Genomic DNA, 20,944 nt, shown 5'->3' with positions numbered 1-20,944 from the left:
CTCAAAACAGAACACTCATTTTTATCTGTATGAACCCTACCATTTGTCATATGTAATTGCATTGGCATATGAAATTAGATTTATATCAGTTACTGGAAGTGTTATTACAATTATAATTATTTTTATTTACCCAATAAAACTATAAGTCAGTGAGAAAAGAATATATGAAAAATATATTTAGGATATAAAATGTTGATTATATTTGATATATTAAATTGGCTATAGGTTTTTTTTTTATTACCTTTCTTCTGGAAAAATGCAGAGAAGCCCACAGAAAGGGTAGACCCTTGGTTCACTTCATAAGTAAGACATGAGAGCTTTACTGTAGTGGTAGGTATGAGAATGATGATGACTGTGACTCTTTGAATCCTTGTCACCATGGTACTTAATATAGTATAAAGTATATTTTAATATTATACCTTATTAAAGTATATTTTAATATTATATCTTATAAGTTTGCTGAGTGTAACACAAAATGTGCATTAGGTCAACTTACATAAATATAAAAGAAGAGCAAGATAAAAGCACAGTAATTTACAGTAATAAAAAACACAGGAATAAATTGTAGACACCAGTTTGCTTACATTTTATTCATACTCTTTAAAACAGCATTTGATAGCTAGGCATATAATCTAGTAATCTAGCTAAATTTTGGAAAAGTAATTCAAATATTCTTAACAATATACATTTAAAAGTTTCATATTTTTATAGTACATTTAGTGGATAATAAATAATAATAAATAATATACTTTGTCTAAAAGTCTAAAATTCCATAATTTCATTTTAAAATATTAAATCAAAAACTCTATTTGCTTATAAGTAGTAGACAAACCAAATTGGAGGCAGTTTTGATCCCGATGTATAAAACACACTCGGACAAAAAGCTGATGGTAAAATACAGTGAAGTAAAGAAAGAATTGTATTTTGCTTCAGAAAAAGGCGTCTTCCATACATTGCAGTCTACACGGTGAAGAGGCAAATTCTATTGTTTCAGCAATATCTTTTGTACCACTGGGGTGCTGGTATGTGTGTGTATGGGTGTGTGTGTGTGTATGTGTATGCATATAAAAATTATATAAAAACCATAATGATATTTAAAATTTCCACTACAATCTATACTCATATAAAAATATAATTTGTCAACAGCCTTCTACAATATATCCTATCCCAAAATGTATACAGATTTCTGTTTTACAACCATGATGACACTTAAATGCATGTGGTTTGTATAATATACTGTACATGATATATATAACTGCATGCAAAACATAAATTACTGATTACTGCTTGTTATACACAAACCAAAATATCCAAATTATTTTAGTTGATATTGTTTAAAACATAAACAAAATGAATAGAACAGAATAGAAAAATGTCTATCCATTAATTTCCATGAAATAAAACATCACAGTCAAGTGATAAGTAAGTGTGAGATATGTGAGGTTACTACTATGTGAGGAAAACTACATGAGGTTAAGTATGTCCTAACCAACAGGGTTTAGACGGGCTTGAAGGTTTCCACTGTACGGCCAATGTAGGGAAGAGTTTGCTCGCAAATGTGACTTTAACTCTAGGCCTTGAACAAAATTTAGAGAAGGACCCAAACTCCAACCAGTACGCTTTTCCTCTAAGAAACTTCCCAATCAGAAATTAACGACAACAAAGGAAATTAGGCAGGAATTGCTGGAAGTAAAACTTGCACTGAAAATGTTTCATCAATGGCTGTAAGGAGTGGCCAATCTGTTCATGATCAGGGACCAAAGAGCCTTCAGTACACAAATGTATAAATGCCAAAGGTATAAACTTTCAACTCCATTGCATTATGTACTGCGTGTGCTCAAGCAGTGGTAAATTGCATACTTCCACACACATGCCATTACCCACAACTCAATATCCTTGGTCTTACATAGGCAATCTGAAGGCAAGAGAGTAATTATGGTTGGCATTGACAGATTCTCTAAGTCCCTGTGTCTTGTTCCTTTGCATACCCTGCTAGTTTCCTTCAAAACTGAACTGCTATTTATCCAAGTGTTTTGTTATTTTTGGAATTGGCGCCCAATTCTCCACAAGTGTTAGCCATAACTTAATGGAAACCCTATGTTAACTTAGACTTATATCCAGCAACCACCCAAGTAGAACGAGCTATTCAAGAGATTGGGGGTTTTATGCAAGCCTTCTGTTCAGTGAACCAAAAAGATTGGCTCTAGTTTCATCCATAGAGGATGGTATGTGCAGAAATCTCTATGCCACTCAGCCACACAATTGACACTTTTCCAATGTGTTCTTGGTTACCAAACACCTCTTCCTTTTGGAAATTAATCCCGCAGAGGTACCATTAGTAGATAAATGATTTAGGGAAAGTGAGCAAGTGTGGGGAAGTGAGAACAACTGGCTCACCTCAATGAGAAATTTGCTGACAAACACTGAAAAGAAACCTCACAGTTTCAGGCAGGCATCTGTTTATGGCTCTCCACCTAATATCTGATAAATACTTAGAGATGTAAGAAGCTCATGATATGATGCATTGGCCTCTACAAAATTAAATCAGTCACCTGTCACAGTTGTATTTCACAGATCAAGCCCATCATCCATGTGATCCATCAGAACTTCCACCATTATACACAAATCACCCTGATCAACCAGATCCTTGTCAATGTTCAGCTCTATCAACGAGCTCTTTTGGGGAAGCATGGCACACTGTCATGCTAACACCAGAATTCACCAAGAAATTCACATCCCAGAAAACACTGTGACCTTCATCCAATGCCATCTCAAACTATAATCATTAATACCATTCTTGAGCACCTCACTTTACAGCACGTAAATGTAAAAGTAATGCTCAGGGTATGCTTGCCTGACTTAAAAAGCCTTTTTGTATATGTGCTTACTACTCAGGTTTTTGAGCTAGCCCTCACATCAGATTTCTTTTTGGATTTTGCCTGGAGTTGTTGTTTACTGATTGACTGGCATCTTGCCTGTTCCTGCTGAAGAGTTTGCTATGCTATTTGGATTTGTTTAACAGTTTTTATTAAAAAAACAAAAATAAAACAAAAAACTGCATTTGCATCTGTCTCTGACTTTATTGCATGGCAATTGTATAGAATGTTCTGCATCCATTGTCTTTAGGTTCACTAACCACAGGAATTAAATTTCCAACTGACATCTTCAGGTTTAGGACAATAAATAAACAGACACAAAATCTCTTTAGTATTCAGCAAGTGTATATTTAGTCATAATTTTTTAGGTGTTTTAACTAGCATTCAGTGAGCAATCAGAGGCAGCCTGTAGTAGTGTAGATGTTCCTGTACCTTCTGATGGATGGCAGAAAGGTAAAGTGTCTTTTTGGAGTTTAGTCTCATGGCCAAAGACTGCTGCAGAAGATTGAGAGTTTGCTGTATACTGTGGATCTTAAAAGGGCAGGTCCTGTGCATACAGGAGGAATTTTGAATTTTGTAGAATGAGGCTGGTGGATCTAAAATCAGTTTGGCATATAAAATAATAGTCTCCTGAAGAAAGCATTTTACTGCCAAACTGAGTTTCCATTGGTCTTAATTTGATCAATGGTACCATGTTTCAGTGTGATCTACTCTGACCTTTTAATATATGTTTTATATATTAATCATTCTTCCATAAATAATTTTACAGAAAACCTTCTAGTGGTTACGGTTCCAACTAATGTTATAGCAATTGATAGGGTCTAATTTGTCTCCAACTGGTGTATAGAACCTTGAGTCCAATTGTTAGAGAAATAACCTACTGTACACTTAAATAACCTATGCTAATTGAATCTTTTTTCTAATGTCTTGTGTATTTGTTAATCTAATTTTTTTAGATCAATGCCACATGGTCAATCTGCTTTGTTCAATTTCAGACTAGATAATCGTCCCTGTCTATTTGTCTCTATGTTTAATTCTCTAAGTGCCTCTATGTTTCTTATAGTTAAATGTGGTTTATGGGTGAATTATAACACACTTTTATTGGTTGTTAAATAGTAATTCAGTAGTACAATAGTAATGCAGTAGATAAAGTTGTCATAGAAATGTATAATGTAAATGTTTGCTAGTTAGCAACTACTTAACTTTTATTTGTAAATTTGTAAATGTGTGTAGATGGACAAGGATTTCCATCCCTCTTCCCAATGCTGCCCTCACAGAGAGCACTCAGTTTCGTTGGATACAGACTGGAAATGGAATTGGCAATATTTGGGCCATCGACAATGGTGAGGGACACATTCTTATTAAATATCAATAATCTTGTTATTTTAAAATGCAATGCTAAGATGCTAAAACATGCACATGCATACACACAAACACACACATGCACATTATACACACACAGTGCTGTGAAAAAGTTGGGTCGGACCCCTTCCTGATTTTTTATTTTTTTTTGCACTTTAATGTTTCAGATCAGACAAATTTAAATATTAGTCAAAGATAACACAAGTAAACATAACATGCAGTTTTTACATGAAGGTTTTTATTATTAAGGGAAATCAAAATCCAAACCCACATTGCCCTATGTGAAAAAGTGCTTGTCCCTTAAACCTAATAAGTGGTTGGGCCACACTTAGCAAGTATAAAAGTTTTTCTACACTGAACATAGCTAATTACATATATATGTTTGTTCATACAAAATCTAATAATTTGTGCAAGTGTACACATCTTCACATTTGCCTAAAACTTCTTACCAAAGCAGTCCTGCATTCAGTTTCTAGTGGATAAAATGCATCTACACATCCCTGTTACAATGACAAGTATTTGTGATGTAAACAATAAAACACAATATTTATTAGCCAGTTTTTTCTACTTTTAATGTGAAATAGCAGTAAACAAAATTCAGGTGAAAATCTAATTTAAATGTTTCAGTGAAAAAAAAAACTTTCTTCTGTTTGTGCTGATTCTGTTTATTTTTGTACCAGAGTGTGCTTGTGGGATGTGGGATGTGGTAGCTCAGTGGTTAAGGTGTTGGGCTACTGATCGGAAGGTCATGGGTTCGAACCCCAGGTCCACCAAGCTGCCACTACTGGGCCCCTGAGCAAGGCCCTTAACCCTCAGTTGCTCAGTTGTAAGTCACTCTGGATAAGGGTGTCTGCTAAATGCCGTAAATGTAAATGTAAATGCTTAATTTAAATTTGTCACCATTAAATAAGTGAAGAAATGTATGTAGGGAGGTAAATTGTCATATGCAATTCCTTTATCATGCAATGCTCGTTTTTTTTTTTTTTTTTTTTGGAAGCCTTTCAGTTTCCTTAATAGAATACATGATCACTCTTCTAACAGTTAAGGCATTGGCCTGGCTAAAGCCATTTGGTAGTGCCACTTAGGTGACCACTCCATGGTTGCCTCTTTCATTTGGGACAAGGGCCCTAACCTCCTCCGCATGTTCCCGATCTGGACTGACTGAGGTCTCCCAGTCAGGAAGTCCAGGACCCAGTTGCAGAGGGAGATGTTTAGTCCCAGCAGGCTCAGCTTCTCAATCAGGTATTGATGGATGGTTGTGTTGAATGCTGAACTAAAGTCTATGAACAGCATTCATATGTAAGTGTTTTATTGTCCAATTGGGTGAGATCTAAATGAAGGGCCAATGGCATTGTCCGTGGGGCAGTTTAGATTATACGTAAACTGTAGCGGGTACAGTGAGGGCGGTAACTGGGTCTTAATGTGCCTCATGAGGCATGAGGAATGTCTTGAGGCATGTAGGAACAACAGCACTGCTCAGGGAAATGTGGAAGATGTCAATGAATACATCTGTTAGCTGTTTTGCACATTCCCTGAGCACCCTACGAGGAAAGTTGTCTGGTCCATCAGCCTTTCGTGGGTTAACTCTGCATGGTGTTCTCCTCACGTTAGCCATGGATAAACAGAGTACCTGATCATTGGGGGAGGGATGGTCTTCCTTGCTGCTCTTCCTTGCTGCTACTACTACTTGTTCTGCACTTCAAACTGAGTGTAGAAGTCGTTCAGAGGATCTGTGAGGGAGGCAACACCATCACAGGCAGGTGAAGCTGTCTTGTAGTTCCTGATTGCCTGTATGCCCATGCACCACGTATCTCCGCTGTCCTGGAAGTGACTGTGGATTGTCTGGGCATGTGCGCATTGCTTCTCTGATGGCTCAAAACAGTTTGACTCTTGCTGTTCTAAGGGTCACCCTGATCCTTGTTCTGAAGTCTAGGTCTCTAGTCTTTAGCAGCACATGCACTTTAGCAGTTATCCATGGTTTTTAGTTGGAGCGTGGGGCAATGATCTTGGAGACAGACAGTTCATCAATGCACTTGCCAAACCAGCCATATTGTGCTTTTGCTGTGCCGCTATCATTGATCCACATTCATCTTGGTAACCTTGTGAGTGCCAATTCAGCTACTCCCCCAGAGGGAGGAGAGGGATCTAGGGGTCCCAGCTGTGGTCTAAAATGGCCCTCCAGACAGCTATGCAGAGGAGCACCTGCATGGCTAACTGCAATAGGAACCTACATTCTGCTCAAGTCAGGGATTCTGGCTGGCAACCAAAGATTTGCATTTGCAAGCGGAGTCCAAGAAATTGGCACCACAGTATATCGGACCCTTTAATACCTTGCGGTTGGAAAAATCCCATGCCATACCACCTGCAGTTTTCCTGGTTTATGAAAATCAACCCCACGTTCCATGTCTCTAGACTGAAGCCAGTTCTTTGTAACCCCTTAATGCCTCCTAACGACCAGACCCCACCCTCACCCTATCTCACCAACATAGCCTCGACTTTTACAGTACAGCAGATTCTGTACTCCCAACGACGCAAGGGGAGCATCTAGTATTTGGTCAACTGCTAAGGCTATGGTCATGGAAGAACAATCATAAAGCCAGTCACAGAGACTACCCGAGTAATGTATTCCAACCCGCTTCTGTGAGCTTCTTCCTAGCATTTTGCTTTCATATTTGCATAGTGTAATGGTAGTGCTTTGGACATTCAAAATCGGGACCATAACCTCCTCAGATGGAATCCTGCCTCTGACATTTCCATAAGCATAATTGTGACCAGCGGTTTAGAAACTAAATTCCTGTGTGTCAACTTATTATGTGGGGACAGCAAATTTACACTGTTATTCAAGCTGTACACTCATTACTTTACATTGTAGCAAAGTGTCTTTTTTTCAGTGTTTTTACATGAAAAGATATAATAAAATATTTACTGGACCCCTGTAACACTTGGTTTCATTTTTTACATCACAAAAACTTGGGCTACAGGTCTTTGTAGAATTATATACTGATAATGCTGTATAAAGCATTAAGGCAGTAAAGAAAACAAAAATCATTAAATGACTGGTCAGGATAATGCTGTTAAAATTATGTTAAGCAGTCAGGATAAACATAAAATTACATTTCTGTGTATTACTTTCTTTTTCTCTCTGTTTCTCTATACTTTGCAGTATATATCGGGCCAGCCTGTCTGCGTTTTTGCTCGGGGAGAGGACAATGCTCACGCAGTGGATGCAAGTATGCAACCTCCATGCAAATATGTTGATGTCTTCAAACAATACTGGCTTTTGTTGGTGGAAAGCTGTTTTGTGTTGCACAGTCTTTACATGGGGCATATGGGTTTATTATTACATAAATATTTTAATAATAGTGGTCCTTCCTGTTTTTACTATTCTCTCTTAGGTGTGACCCGGGTTTCAGTGGGCAATCTTGTGAGCTAACGACTCAGAACTTTCCTGCATTTCTGTCAGAGGGATTTTCAAATCCAAGACTCTCATCTTACCACAGCTTCTCCTCTCTGCATGGGGCAGAGGTCAGCTTTGCTTGTGGGGTTTTAGCCAGTGGGAAGGCCTTGGTTTTCAATAAAGACAGCAGGAGACATTTGGTTACTGCTCCACTTGATGGCTCTCAGGCCAGGTAGACCCATACACACATACACACTTCTAAATTTGTCTGAATTCTGTACCGAAATAAAATAAGTTAGATAGCATTTATTGCATTAAGTAAGAACAGTGACAGACTTCCAGTTCAGAGATATGAAAAGACAACCTTCTAAGTAGTAACCCACTGGAGATATTTTGTTGGTATATACACCAATCAGGCATAAAACTATGACCACCTTATTATTATCGTTTTGGTCCCCCTCTTGCTGCCAAAACAGCCCTAAGCCATTTGTTGTTAGCTAAGATGTTAGGAGCAGGTCCTTTAAGTCATGTAAGTTGTGAGGTGGGGTCTCAGACATGTTTGTTCAACACATGCTTGAATGGAATTATATCAGGGGAATTTGGAGGTCAAAACAACACCTGAAACATTTCTGCTTTGTGGCCTTGGCCATCAGGGAACACTATTTCAAGGAAAGTGTGTACAATGTTTCCTTACATAATACATGTCAATGTAACATCCACATGGATGGCAGGACCCAAGGTTTCCAATAAGAACATTGCCGAAAGCATCACACTGCCCCCACTTGCTTATCTTCTTCCCAAAGTGCATCTTGTTGCCATGTGTTCCCCAGGTGAATGAAGCACACACACCAGATCATCCATGTGATGTAATAGAAAGCATCATTCCTCAGACCAAACCACCGTTTTCCATTCAGTGAATGGAAACATGCAGTGAAATGCTTTTTGCATCTATCCAGTATTTAAGCATAAAAGGAATGCAATTAGGGATAAAAAATAAAACCTAAACCAAAAGGAGATAGATAAATAAAAAGTATAATCTATGTATAAGAACTATATAAAATATGAAAATATGAAAAATATATTTGAAATAATAATGTATATACATATACATAAACATATACATAAATGCATATGGTTTTTAATGATTGTCCTTAAAGTGTCTATGTGTAGTATGCTGCGTATAGAGTGTATAAAGTGCGAGACTCTAGAGTTAAAGTGACAGTCCAGAGTTAAAGTGTCATAGTGCAAAAAAGGTGTGCAGAGATACAGTGAAGATGGAGGGAGAGGTCCAGTACGAGATCCTGGGTGTTTTCTGGTTTAAACTCGGAATCACCTGCGGGAAGAAGCTTCTCCTCATTCTCTCTGTGTTTGCTTTTAAGGATCAGAAACATCTCCCTGAACACAACTAAGAAAAGAGCTAATTGTTGGGATGGCTGAGATCCTTTACAATCTTCCTGGCCCTGGTCCGGCACTGCATGCTGTAGATGTCCTGCAGGTCAGGGAGCTCGGTGTGAATGGTACGTTCAGCTGACTGCCCCACCCACTGGAGGGCTCACCTGTCCTGCATGGTGCTGTTCCCGAACCAGAAAGTGAGGCTATCCATCAGGACTCTCTCAATGGTGCAGGTGTAGAAAGTTTTTAGCACCTGAGAGGGTAGTTTGAAGTCCCCTAAGCGTATCAGATGCTGACAGACAACTGCCTGGCCTTCTTCACCAGGGTGTTGATGTGACAGGACCAAGACAGGTCCTGTGTGATGTGGACACCTAGGTACCAGAAACCGTCCTTTCTCTCCACATGGGTCCCAGTGTTTTTGACCCTTGATGTTTAGCAGTTGGTATGACATCTCCTGCTTTGTGCTGAAGTCCACTATCAACTCCTTAGTCTTGCTGACATTCAGGAGAAGATTGTTCCCCTGGCACCATCTCTCCAGGTTTTTAGTCTACTGTAGATAGGCCATCTCGTCGTTGTTGGAGATCAGGTCCACCACTACAGTGTTGGAAGTGGCCACACAGTCATGTGTGTACAGTGAGTACAGCAGGGGGCTCAGAACAGCACTGGGGAGCTCCAGTGCTGAGGGTGAGGGTGGACGATGTGTGTTTGCCCACCCATACGGTTTGTGGTCTGTCTGTCAGGAAGTTCGAGATCCATTTACACAGTGGCAGGCTGAGTCCCAGGACCTCCAACTTAGAGGTGAGCATGGAGGGAATTATGGAAACACTGAACTGTAGTCTGCAAACAACATTTTTGCATAATTCCCTTTTCTGCAGTCCAGGTGGCTCATTGTAGTGTGGAGAAGATGAGCAATGGCATCCTCAGTAGAGCGGTTCTGGCGGTACGCAAACTGTATTGGATCCAGTGTCTAGTAGTGATGCAGTGATGAAGTCTCTGACAAGTCTTTCAAAGCAATTTAAATTTATCCAGTATTGACAGCATTATCTCCAGCAATTTTAGCTACAGTAGCCAGCTCAAGCCTTCACTCTCCACTTGCATCACTGAACTTTGGCTGTCCATAACCCTGTCACTGGTTCACCACTGCTCCTTCCTTGGACCACTTTTAATATAAAATTACCACTGCAGACTGGGAACACCCCACAAGAGCTGCAGTTTTGGAGCTTCCCTGACCCAGTCATGAAATAGTGTTGGCCCCATTTCCTGATTTATTTTTCACACTTTAATGTTTTGGATCATCAAACAAATTTAAATATTAGTCAAAGATAACATAAGTAAACGCAACACACAGTTTTTAAATGAAGGTTTGTTTATTAAGGGAAAACAAAATCCAAACCCACATGGCCCTGTATGAAAAAATGTTAACTGTGGTTTATCACACCTGAGTTATATTTCTCTAACCACAGCTGGACCTGATTACTGCCACACCTGTTTGCAATCAAGAAATCACTTAAATAAGACATGACTGAAAATGTGATATAGACCAAAAGATTTCAAAAGCTACACATCATGCTGAGATCCAAAGAAATTCAGAAACTAATGTGTGGAAAAGGCCTCAGTTAAGGTCAGTTTTCATGACTCCATCATAAGAAATTGACTGAGCAAAAATGGCCTGCATGGCAGAGTTCCAAGTTTAAAACCACTCTTGAGCAAAAACAACATAAATGCTTATCTCAGATTTGCCAGAAAACATCTTGATGATCCCCAAGAATTTGGGAAAATGCTCTGTGGACTGATGAGAAGGTGTGTGTCCCATTACATCTGGCATGAAAGTAACACAGCATTTCAGAAAAAGAACATCATACCAACGGTAAAATATGGTGGTGGTAGTGTGAAGATCTGGGGCTGTTTTGCTGCTTCAGGACCTGGATGACTTCTTGTGATAAATGGAACCATGAATTCTGCTGTCTACCAAAAAATGTAGTACAATGTGTGGCCATCTGTTCATGACCTCAAGCTGAAGAAACTTGGGTTCTGCAGCAGGACAATGCAAGTCCACCAGCAAGTCCACCTCTGAATGGCTGAAGAAAAACAAAATGAAGACTTTGGAGCGGCCTAGTCAATGTCCTGACCTGAATCCTATTGAGATGCTGTGGCATGACCTTATAAAAGAGGTTCATGCTCGAAAACCCTCCAATGTGGCTGAATTAAAACAATTCTGCAACGATTAGTGTACCAAAATTCCTTTTCTTTGGGAGACACTTGTTTTGCCCCATCCCAATGCGACGTAGCGATGTAGTTTAAAGCAGGATATGGTCGCTGAAATGCTGGATGTCCAGGTGGTGCTCCGAAAACAATGCAGGCTTCTTCACTTTTGAGGGCAAGGCTGGCCTGTTAGGACAGCACGGTGTCCATCCCACATGGGAAGGTGCTGCTCTCATTTCTTGCACCATAGCACATAGTTTACGAACAGGCCAAATTAATCAGTAACAATCCTGAGCCAGGGCCAGGCAGCAGACAAGCAGGCTAATCCGACCATCTGCTAGCTGCATTGAGTCGTCACCCAGGGTTCACGATATTGAGACTGTGTCTGTTTCCCGAGCTAAATAAAAAACAATAAATACTCAGTACATTTGTTTTAGTAACTTTATTAGCATTAAATTAAATCATAGTGAATGCACAGCCAACACCTTCGATCTTAAGCTAGGACTGTTAAATATCATAATATTTAATTTATAAATTTAATTAATTTAATTTATTTAATTCAAATATAATTTAAGATCTCTTGCATCTAAAGCTCATGGCTAATGAAATGATTACTGATCAGAAGTTTAGTGTTCTGGGTTTAACAGAAACATGGATCAAACCAAATGAGTTTGTTGCATTTAACGAAGCTTGTCCATCCGGTTATAGTTATATACATCAGCCACACCTAACAGGCAGGGGAGGAGGTGTCGCAGTTATTCATGATGATAAGCTCGATGTCAGGCATAAATCTGGACAAATGTTTAACTCATTTGAAGTATTTTATACTAACATATACAGTCACCAGCCACTTTATTAGGTACACCTTATTAGTACCGGGTTGGACCCCCTTTTGCCTTCAGAACTGCCTTAATCCTTCGTGGCATAGATTCAACATGGTACTGTAAACATTCCTCAGAGATTTTGGTCCATATTGACATGATAGCATCACGCAGATTTTTCGGCTGCACATCCATGATGTGACTCTCCTGTTCGACCACATCCCAAAGGTGCTCTGCTGAGATCTGGTGACTGTGGAGGCCATTTGAGTACAGTGAACTCATTGTCATGTTCAAGAAACCAGTCTGAGATGATTCGCACTTTATGACAGAAGATGGGTACACTGTGGTCATAAAAGGGATGGACATGGTCAGCAACAATACTCAGGTAGGCTGTGGCATTGACACGATGCTCAATTGGTACTAATGGGCCAGAAAATATCCCCCACACCATTACACCACCACCAGCAGCCTGAACCGTTGATACAAGGCAGGAACCGTTGATACAAGGCAGGATGGATCCATGCTTTCATGTTGTTGATGCCAAATTCTGACCCTACCATCCGAATGTTGCAGCAGAAATCGAGACTCATCAGACCAGGAAACATTTTTCCAATCTTCTATTGTCCAATTTTGGTGAGCCTGTGTGAATTGTAGCCTCAGTTTCCTGTTCTTAGCTGTCAGGAGTGGCACCTGGTGTGGTCTTCAGCTGCTGTATCTTCAGCTGAGGTGGATGCTGCCCATCCACCTCAAGGTTTGACGTATTGTGCGTTCAGAGATGCTCTTCTGCATACCTCGGTTGTAACGGTTATTTGAGTTACTGTTGCCTTTCTACCAGCTCGAACCAGTCTGGCCATTCTCCTCTGACCTCTGGCATCAACAAGGTATTTGTGCCCACAGAACTGCCACTCACTGGATATTTTCTCTTTTTCAGACCATTCTCTGTAAACCCTAGAGATGGTTGTGTGTGAAAATCCCAGTAGATCAGCAGTTTCTGAAATGCTCAGACAAGCCCGTCTGGCACCAACAACCATGCCACGTTCAAAGTCACTTAAATTACCCTCTTCCCCATTCTGATGCTCGGTTTGAGCTGCAGCAGATTGTCTTGACCATGTCTACATGCCTAAATGCATCGAGTTGCTGCCATGTGATTGGCTGATTAGAAATTTGTGTTAACGAGCAGTTGGACAGGTGTACCTAATAAAGTGGCCGGTGAGTGTATGTAGCCACAAAAAAATAAGTCTACTGAGTCAGTTGCTCTTATTGTAATTTCAGACCTCCCAGACCGAATTCCTCTGTGAATTTGCAGATTTCATTGCAAACCTAGTTTGTTGTTTCCATCTTTAGTAGGGGTTAACCAGAATGTAATAGAACCCAATCATAATGGAGGTCACACTCTTGATCTCGTTCTAACCCTCAGATTAAATATAGAAAATATAGTCACAGTGTCTCAATCAGAAGCTATTACTGAGCACTATATCATTTCATTTAAATTGCATTTCGGGCACGGTATTTGCGAATTGCCACATCACCGTGTTAAACATGCATTTACATTCACTACTGCAGAGAGATTTACCAACAGTCTTCTAGAATTATCATCCATGAATGGATCGCCATCTCACCGACAGAACTTGATCAGGTGACTGACCATTTAGATTCAGTGTTTCACTACACCCTTGATATTGTAGCTGGACTTGAAAGGAAATGAGGGAATCAGAAAGAAACAACTTGCACCCTGGTACAACGACAACAATCTGCTAGGAAATTAGAACATAAATGTCATCAAACTAAATTATCAGTATTTCGTTTAGCATGGACGGAAAGCCTTCATAGCTACTAAAAAAAATCTTTGTGCTGCTAGATTGGTGTATCTCTCTAGCCTTATTGAACATAAAAATAATCCTAAATTTTTATTTAATACTGTAGCAAAATTAACTAGGAATAAAAACACTGTCAAACAGCACACACCATCTATTTGTAGAAGTAATGACATGAATTATTTCAATTGAAAAATTGATAACATCAAGCATAAAATTCAGACCATTATACCAAACAACTTGATAGATAATGCCATAGATAATATTTTTGTTTTTGATCAGTATATAGACCATTTTAATCCCATACAAGAGACTGACTTATTTCCCTGATTTCCTCTTCAAAATTAGCAACCTGCATATTGGATCCATTACCCAAGTGTTTCTTTAAACAGATACTACCAGTAGTTATCCAACCCATTCTAAAGATAATAAATTCTTCCCTTAGCACTGGCTATGTGCTGAAATCTTTTAAGCTAGAAGTTATCAAACCTTTGATAAATAATCCTGACCTTGACCCAACCCAGCTATCCAACTATAGGCCAGTCAAACCTCCTTTTTATCAAACCTCCAAGATCCTAGAAAAGGTTGTAGCTCAGCAGTTATGCTCATACCTAGATAGGATTAATATTAATGAAATGTTTCAGTCAGGATTTAGGCCTCATCATAGCACAGAGACAGCACTGGTTAAAGTTGTAAATTACCTGTTACTGGCCTCTGATCAGGGTTGTGACTCTTGCTAGTATTACTTGATCTTAGTGCAGCTTCTGATACCATTGACCATTCTATACTACTTGATAGGCTAGAACATATTGTTGGGGTTAAGGGACATCTCTCTTCTGAATCGGGTCTTGTTTGACAGATCGATATCAGTTCGTTGATCTAAATGGTGACCACTCTAAACAAACAAAGATAATGTTCGGTGTTCTGCAAGGTTCTCTTTTAGGCCCATTCATTTTCTCCCTATATGTGCTGCCCCTTGGTGCAATCATTCATAATCATGGTATTGGCTTCCAGTCAGGTGTGTGTCTCCAGCTTAATAAGATTGAAGATTGTTTGAAGGACATTAGCCTTACTAACTTCCTCCTGCTTAACTGACAAGACAGAAGTGCTTTTACTAGGTCCACAGGCAGCCAGAAGTAAGCTTTCTGATTACAGAGTAACAATGGATGGTCATTTTATTACATCATGTGCAGCAGTAAAAGACCTCAGTGTGATTATGGATACTGGTCTCTTATTTGAATCTCAGATAAATAATTCCACAAGAGTAGCCCTCTTTCATCTCAGAAATATTGCTAAGATAAGAAATATCATTGTCATTACATGATGCAGAAACCAGTGTTGTAATGTAACAGAGTACAAATACTTCGTTACTGAAATTTCACGTATCTGTACTTTACTTCGCTATTTAAAAATTGTCAACTTTCACTTTTACTCCACTACATTTCCTAGACAAAATGTATACTTTTACTCCGTTATATTTCCACTAAGCATCTTGGTTACTCGTTACTACGAAATAAAATCAGAAGAAATGTGTGTGACTGCAATAAGGGAGGTTTGGCGAATCACTCCTAGATTGCATTACGCACACTCTGCATGCTCTACAGAGAAGCACAGGCACATGCAGCATGCACGCGCAGTCAGAGCTGGAGGCATTTATCTATAACGTTAATTGGCTGAAAGCTGCAAATAGGGCAACCAAAAGCAGTGAAATTTCACTATTCTTATTTTGAGTTGATAGCACAAACAAAATATTAATGCAAATAATCCATTCACTCACTCACTCACTCACTCACTCATTTTCTACCGCTTATCCGAACTACCTCGGGTCACTAAATAAAAATAACATTTATTGATTTGGTTTTTGTCTTATGAATATTTTTTTATTAATAACTGCATTCATTGGTCACACTGTTTGTAGAGAATGCACACATATATGAACTGATTTGATTCAAGACTGGCATCATGCATAAAATTTTGGTGTCCACTTTTGCCATTTAATATTACCATAACTTTTGACTTACTATGTAGTCATATAATATATAATATAAAACTATTCTTGTTATAAATTCTCACTGAAGGCTAAAATCCCTAAAGATGAAATCCTAGAACTGCCCCTGCCTACTGAAAATCACTGAAATTGTACTTTTTACTTTTACTTCAAATACTTAAGTACATTAAATATCAGAAAATTACTTTTGATACTTAAGTACAGTATATATCAGATACTTTAAGACTTTTACTTGAGTAATATTCTAAAAGGTTACTTTCACCTCAACCAAAGTCTTTTTCTGGTACGATACTTGTACTTTTACTCAAGTATTGCTTTCTAGTACTTCATACAACACTGGCAGAAACACTAGTTCATGCATTTGTTACCTCTAGGTTGGATTATTGTAATGCTTTACTGTCTGGATGTTCCAGTATTAGAATTAACAAGCCCCAGTTAGTCCAGAAAGCAGCAGCTAGAGTCCTAACTAGAACCGGGAGATATGAACATATTAACCCTATCTTATCCTCATTGCATTGGCTTCCAGTGAAGTTTCACTTTGATTATAAAATAGTATTAACCTATAAAACACTTAGCAGTCTCGCGCTACAAAAAAAAAGGCAGGGGGCAGAGATTTTTCTCAAAGAGCTCCACAGTTATGGAACAGCCTTCCAATTAGTGTTTGGGACTCGGACACAGTCTCAGTATTTAAGTCTAAAAACACGTGTTTAGTCTAGCTTTTTATGAATAGCTTTTCTTAGGTAAAGGAGTAGATCTGGAGGGTTCATTGGCATTGAGTGTTTGGTGAACTGGGATGTCTGGATTCTGTTGGCTTACCACCCTCGCAAGCCACTCAGGTTTGCAGACTGTGGAGTGGTGGGATGCTTTACATCCCAGACAGCCCTCATGTCTGCATCACCTTCTGGCTCTAGCCATTTAGTTATGCTGTCATAGCTAGTCTTGCCGTCGTCCCTGTCTGCACTTTGTACATAATTTACATTGTCCATAACTTGAACACAGTCATACCTAACAATTTTTCTCTCTCTATGTCGAGCTATACATGCCACTCTGGAGCTGCCAGTGTTCCGACTTCCTAGCCTGATCTTCTCTTCTTTTGGAGCGATTTCATCAATCCTGATGTTCTACCACTGGCTAGAGTCCCGTAAACCTGGTTATCACCTTGCCAGGGATTGATCTGCATGGTCAGCCAGTGTCGCATGGGATTGCCACACAGAGACTGTCGTGCCTTCTTTTGAACCAATGTTGTGTCAGTCAGCTGTATGGCCTGGTCTTTATCAACAATTAGGTCTGTGCTGAACTCAGAGTTTACGATGACCCATTAGTTCCTCAGGAGCTCTTGGCTGCACTATTATAGACTTGTTGTAGAAATGACATTATTTACATTTATACTATTTACTGTACAGTGTCACCCAAATGAGGATGGGTTCCCTTCTGAGCCTGGTTCCTCTCAAGGTTCCTTCCTTTTATCATCTCGGAGTTTTTCCTTGCCGCCGTCAACTCCGGCTTGCTCATTAGGGATAGAGATAGATGTATTGTAATTTAAATTAAGTTAATCTTTTTTAAATTAATTTTAAACTTTAATTGTATATAATCACTTATTTATTTTTATTCTTATTTTTTTTCTTTTTCTTCTTGTTCTTCTTCTTCTTATTATTATTATTATTATTATATATTTCTTTTCTTTTCTCTCTCTTCTGTTTCCATACTTCTGCAAAGCTGCTTTGAAACAATGGAAAATTGTTAAAAGCGCTATACAAATAAATTTAATTGAATTGATTTTTTTGTCCATTGCATCATGCAGATGCTATTTCCCAGAGTGACATACAGAAATTAATTCCTGAAAGATAAATTGCTGTTGAAAAACAATGTAGATGATTTGCCAGCAGAACTTTTCCAACTTTTCTTTTTTTCCTATGGTGTACATCTCTCCACGTTTTATCCTTTAGCAACCCCACACAGGTATATATCCTTACAACTTACTTTCTCTAGCTCTGCTCTTCATTCACAGACTGGTGCTTGACCATGCCTCCACAGCTGCCAGTGGCCTTATCACTGGTATTAGGTTCAGTGCATCTGGAAAGTATTCATAGCGCTTAATTTTTTTCAACATTTTTACAGCCTTATTACAAAATTGATTAAACTCATTATTTTCCTAAACATTCTACAAACCCTATAATGACAGAAGCTTGTTTGAAATCTTTGCAAATTGATTAAAAATAAAAAACTAAAATGTCACATGTACATACGCATTCACAGCCTTATACCTTATTCTTATTTTCTACAAAGAAGAAGCTGGCACCCACTGGAGCTGTTGACGGGTGAATAAACCCTCTCTGAAACACTCTGAGATTGACGGGGTATACACTTTGCCTCAAGGCGGTGCTGTATTGGGTGAGGAGCTTGATTGAACAGTCCCACGGTCAGTGTGGTGGTAGTCAAGTGGCCATCTCTTAAACAACTTCTTGAGCATCTTATATTCTTTGGGAATATGAATGATCACTTGAGCCCTGGGACTTTCTAAGGAAATCAGCAAATTAATCAGACAGCTGAAACCAATGATGACGAGGTCTGTAGGGGATCATATCAAGTAGAGGGTTAATTATTGGGAGTGTAATAGTCTTGGAGTCCATTTGAAGGCTATAGGGTTGCTTTGGTGAGCGATTGCTGATCTGCTGATTGTTCATGGCTGTGATCCACAGCAGGGTGGTGCATGAGGTGAAGGTGCAAGTCCAATAGGGCTGGTACATTTTGATTAGCATAGCTTAAATGTGCATGCTATACCAGGCTTTGGAGACATGGGCTTGTGCTTATCTTACTGGAAGACAAAGACAATGGTCATAGACAGGCAAATTGATGAAATTAGAGGTCACCTCTTTATCAGGCTTGCCCACATCTATCTCTCTTCAATTACAACCTCCATCCAAACATTTCAATGACTGCCACAGTAGCAAAATCCAGACATATTCAAAATTGTGAGAGTCAGATTTTTTTTTCCTTTCTCAGAACCCTTTCTTTATTACAGGTACCTGCAATTTACTCTGAGGCTGGGCAGCCGTAGCATCTTAAGTTCCTGTCCTCCACCAGATCAGCCAGGGGAGGGATTGTTGCTCCATTATTCATTTGATAATGGCATCACCTGGAGCCTACTGCAACATTACTCTTATGAAGGCTTTCATGAGCCCAGGTATCCAAATCGTTCTTATTAGAATCTTGTATTTTAGCTCTAATTTTTAGCTACAGTTCATAATCTGAATGTAGCAAGTCTGTTTATGACAGTTTTTTTATTCTGTACTCTCCATGACTGTACTAAAATATGTTTTGTGTGTTTTGGTCTGCATTTGGTTTTCAGTAAAATTGAGTCCAAGCTACATAGAAACTGTTATGATGAATAAATGGATAGCACCTTGTCTCTGTTAGGATTGTGTCAGTAGAGCTCCCACCTGGTGCACAGAAGTTTGGGGTACAGTTCCGCTGGTGGCAGCCACACCACTCAGGCAGTGGGCAGGATGTTTGGGCACTAGATGAGATCAGCATGACATCGGTGCTCTTTAACACCATCAGTCTGGACTTCAGCAATGTGTTGGATGTCACACAAAATCTGGGGTTCTACTTGGGACGTGTGCAGCCCTACTGCAAGCATGATTGGACTCTCTGGTACAATAGCAAATGCAGACATGCATGCACACATTCACACATACAAGATTTACTACATTAACTGTTAAATCCAGAGTGATAAACAGAAGTGGTTTGAAGACTCTATCAGAGCCTACCAATTGATACATCAATAATGGTTCACTTGGATAACTCTGTAGGGAGGTTAAATAATACAGAGATAAAATATTGCTATCTATCTATCTATCTATCTATCTATCTATCTATCTATCTATCTATCTATCTATCTATCTATCTATGGAGCTGTGGAGAGAGCATTGCAATGGGGTGTTGTATGGGAAATTTGAAAGGTTGAAAGCTGCAGTTGCATTTGCATTTAATTGCAGTGGTTGAAATGCATTCAGAGGTAAACCTGCCAGCAGAGAGTTGCAACAGCCCAGTCTGAAAATGACAATAGACTTAAAAAGCCCATAAGCATCCTATGTGGTTTAAAATGGTCAAATTCTTCTGATTTTGTAAAGGAGAAACCAACATCAGAGTGTCAAATTAGCAATGTGAGAGGTAAAAGATACTTGTTTATCCATGTTTATTCCAAGGTTGTGAGAAGTGGCCAAAAGGAAGATCAGTAAGTAGTCCAAAAAGATCAGAAGATCCTGACTTGTGGATAAATCACCTGGGATGATAGAGTTCAATTTTGTAGGGATCGAGTTTCAGGTGATGAGCTGTTATCCATTATCATATGTCTGCCAGACATGCTGAAATCTGAACAGTAGACAAGTTAAGTATCATCAGCATAGCACTGATAAGAGAACCCATTAAAAGGCAGAAACTGAGTACTGAGCCTCAAAGGACAACAGTAGAGAGCCTGTGTGGAGCAGATCTTGATCCCCTCCCTGTTACCTGGTATGAACTGCCTTCCATTTAGAAAGCAAACCATTACCATGCTGCTCCACAAATTCCCAATTTGCTACGGTTGAACACAAGAGTCTCATTGACGATGTCAAATGCTGCCAAAAGATTGAGCAGGATGAGGATAGGTGACAGTTAGCTGAGATAGTGGTATGCAGTTTCTCAGTGACAGAAAAAAGGGCAGTATCTGTGAAATTTGTCACTGGTTGTAATCCTAGGGTGGCTAAGATGTGAGATGTTTGGAGCTTACAAGGATATTTTACATTTACTTGTAGAAGGCCTTGTAGTCAGCAGAAATCCTGTCCAAGGAGAAAGTGGACAGGAGCACATAGTAAGAGGCAATATCTCAAGTAGTGTTTTCTTGCACTTTCTGCTGATCTCAATTCTCTCCAAATGCTGCACAACAAATTTGACAGCCAAGGAAGAAGGACAATGAGTTAAGGAAAATTTCTCTGGAAAATGTCAGGAAGAGACAAAAGAGTGCAGAAAGTTACAGAAAATAGGATAAAGTGGAGGTTTCAAAAGGCTAGAGAGAAATGTTGGAAGTTGGC

General features: G+C 39.2%; 1 protein-coding gene across 1 annotated transcript in view; it reads left to right on the top strand.

Annotated features, from left to right (window-relative positions):
* Nucleotides 1–20,944, top strand: part of reln (reelin) — a 447,239-nt gene that overhangs the window by 211,791 nt on the left and 214,504 nt on the right. Inside the window, exons 16-20 of the mRNA XM_047822245.1 lie at nt 4,110–4,219; nt 7,402–7,468; nt 7,634–7,867; nt 18,895–19,056; nt 19,290–19,526. Of these exons, the coding sequence (XP_047678201.1) occupies nt 4,110–4,219; nt 7,402–7,468; nt 7,634–7,867; nt 18,895–19,056; nt 19,290–19,526 (810 nt within the window). The remainder of the gene's footprint in view (nt 1–4,109; nt 4,220–7,401; nt 7,469–7,633; nt 7,868–18,894; nt 19,057–19,289; nt 19,527–20,944) is intronic.

The sequence above is a fragment of the Tachysurus fulvidraco genome, chromosome 13, assembly GCF_022655615.1.
Source record: "Tachysurus fulvidraco isolate hzauxx_2018 chromosome 13, HZAU_PFXX_2.0, whole genome shotgun sequence".
Lineage (NCBI taxonomy): Eukaryota > Metazoa > Chordata > Actinopteri > Siluriformes > Bagridae > Tachysurus > Tachysurus fulvidraco.
This window is presented reverse-complemented; position numbering and strand designations above follow the sequence as displayed.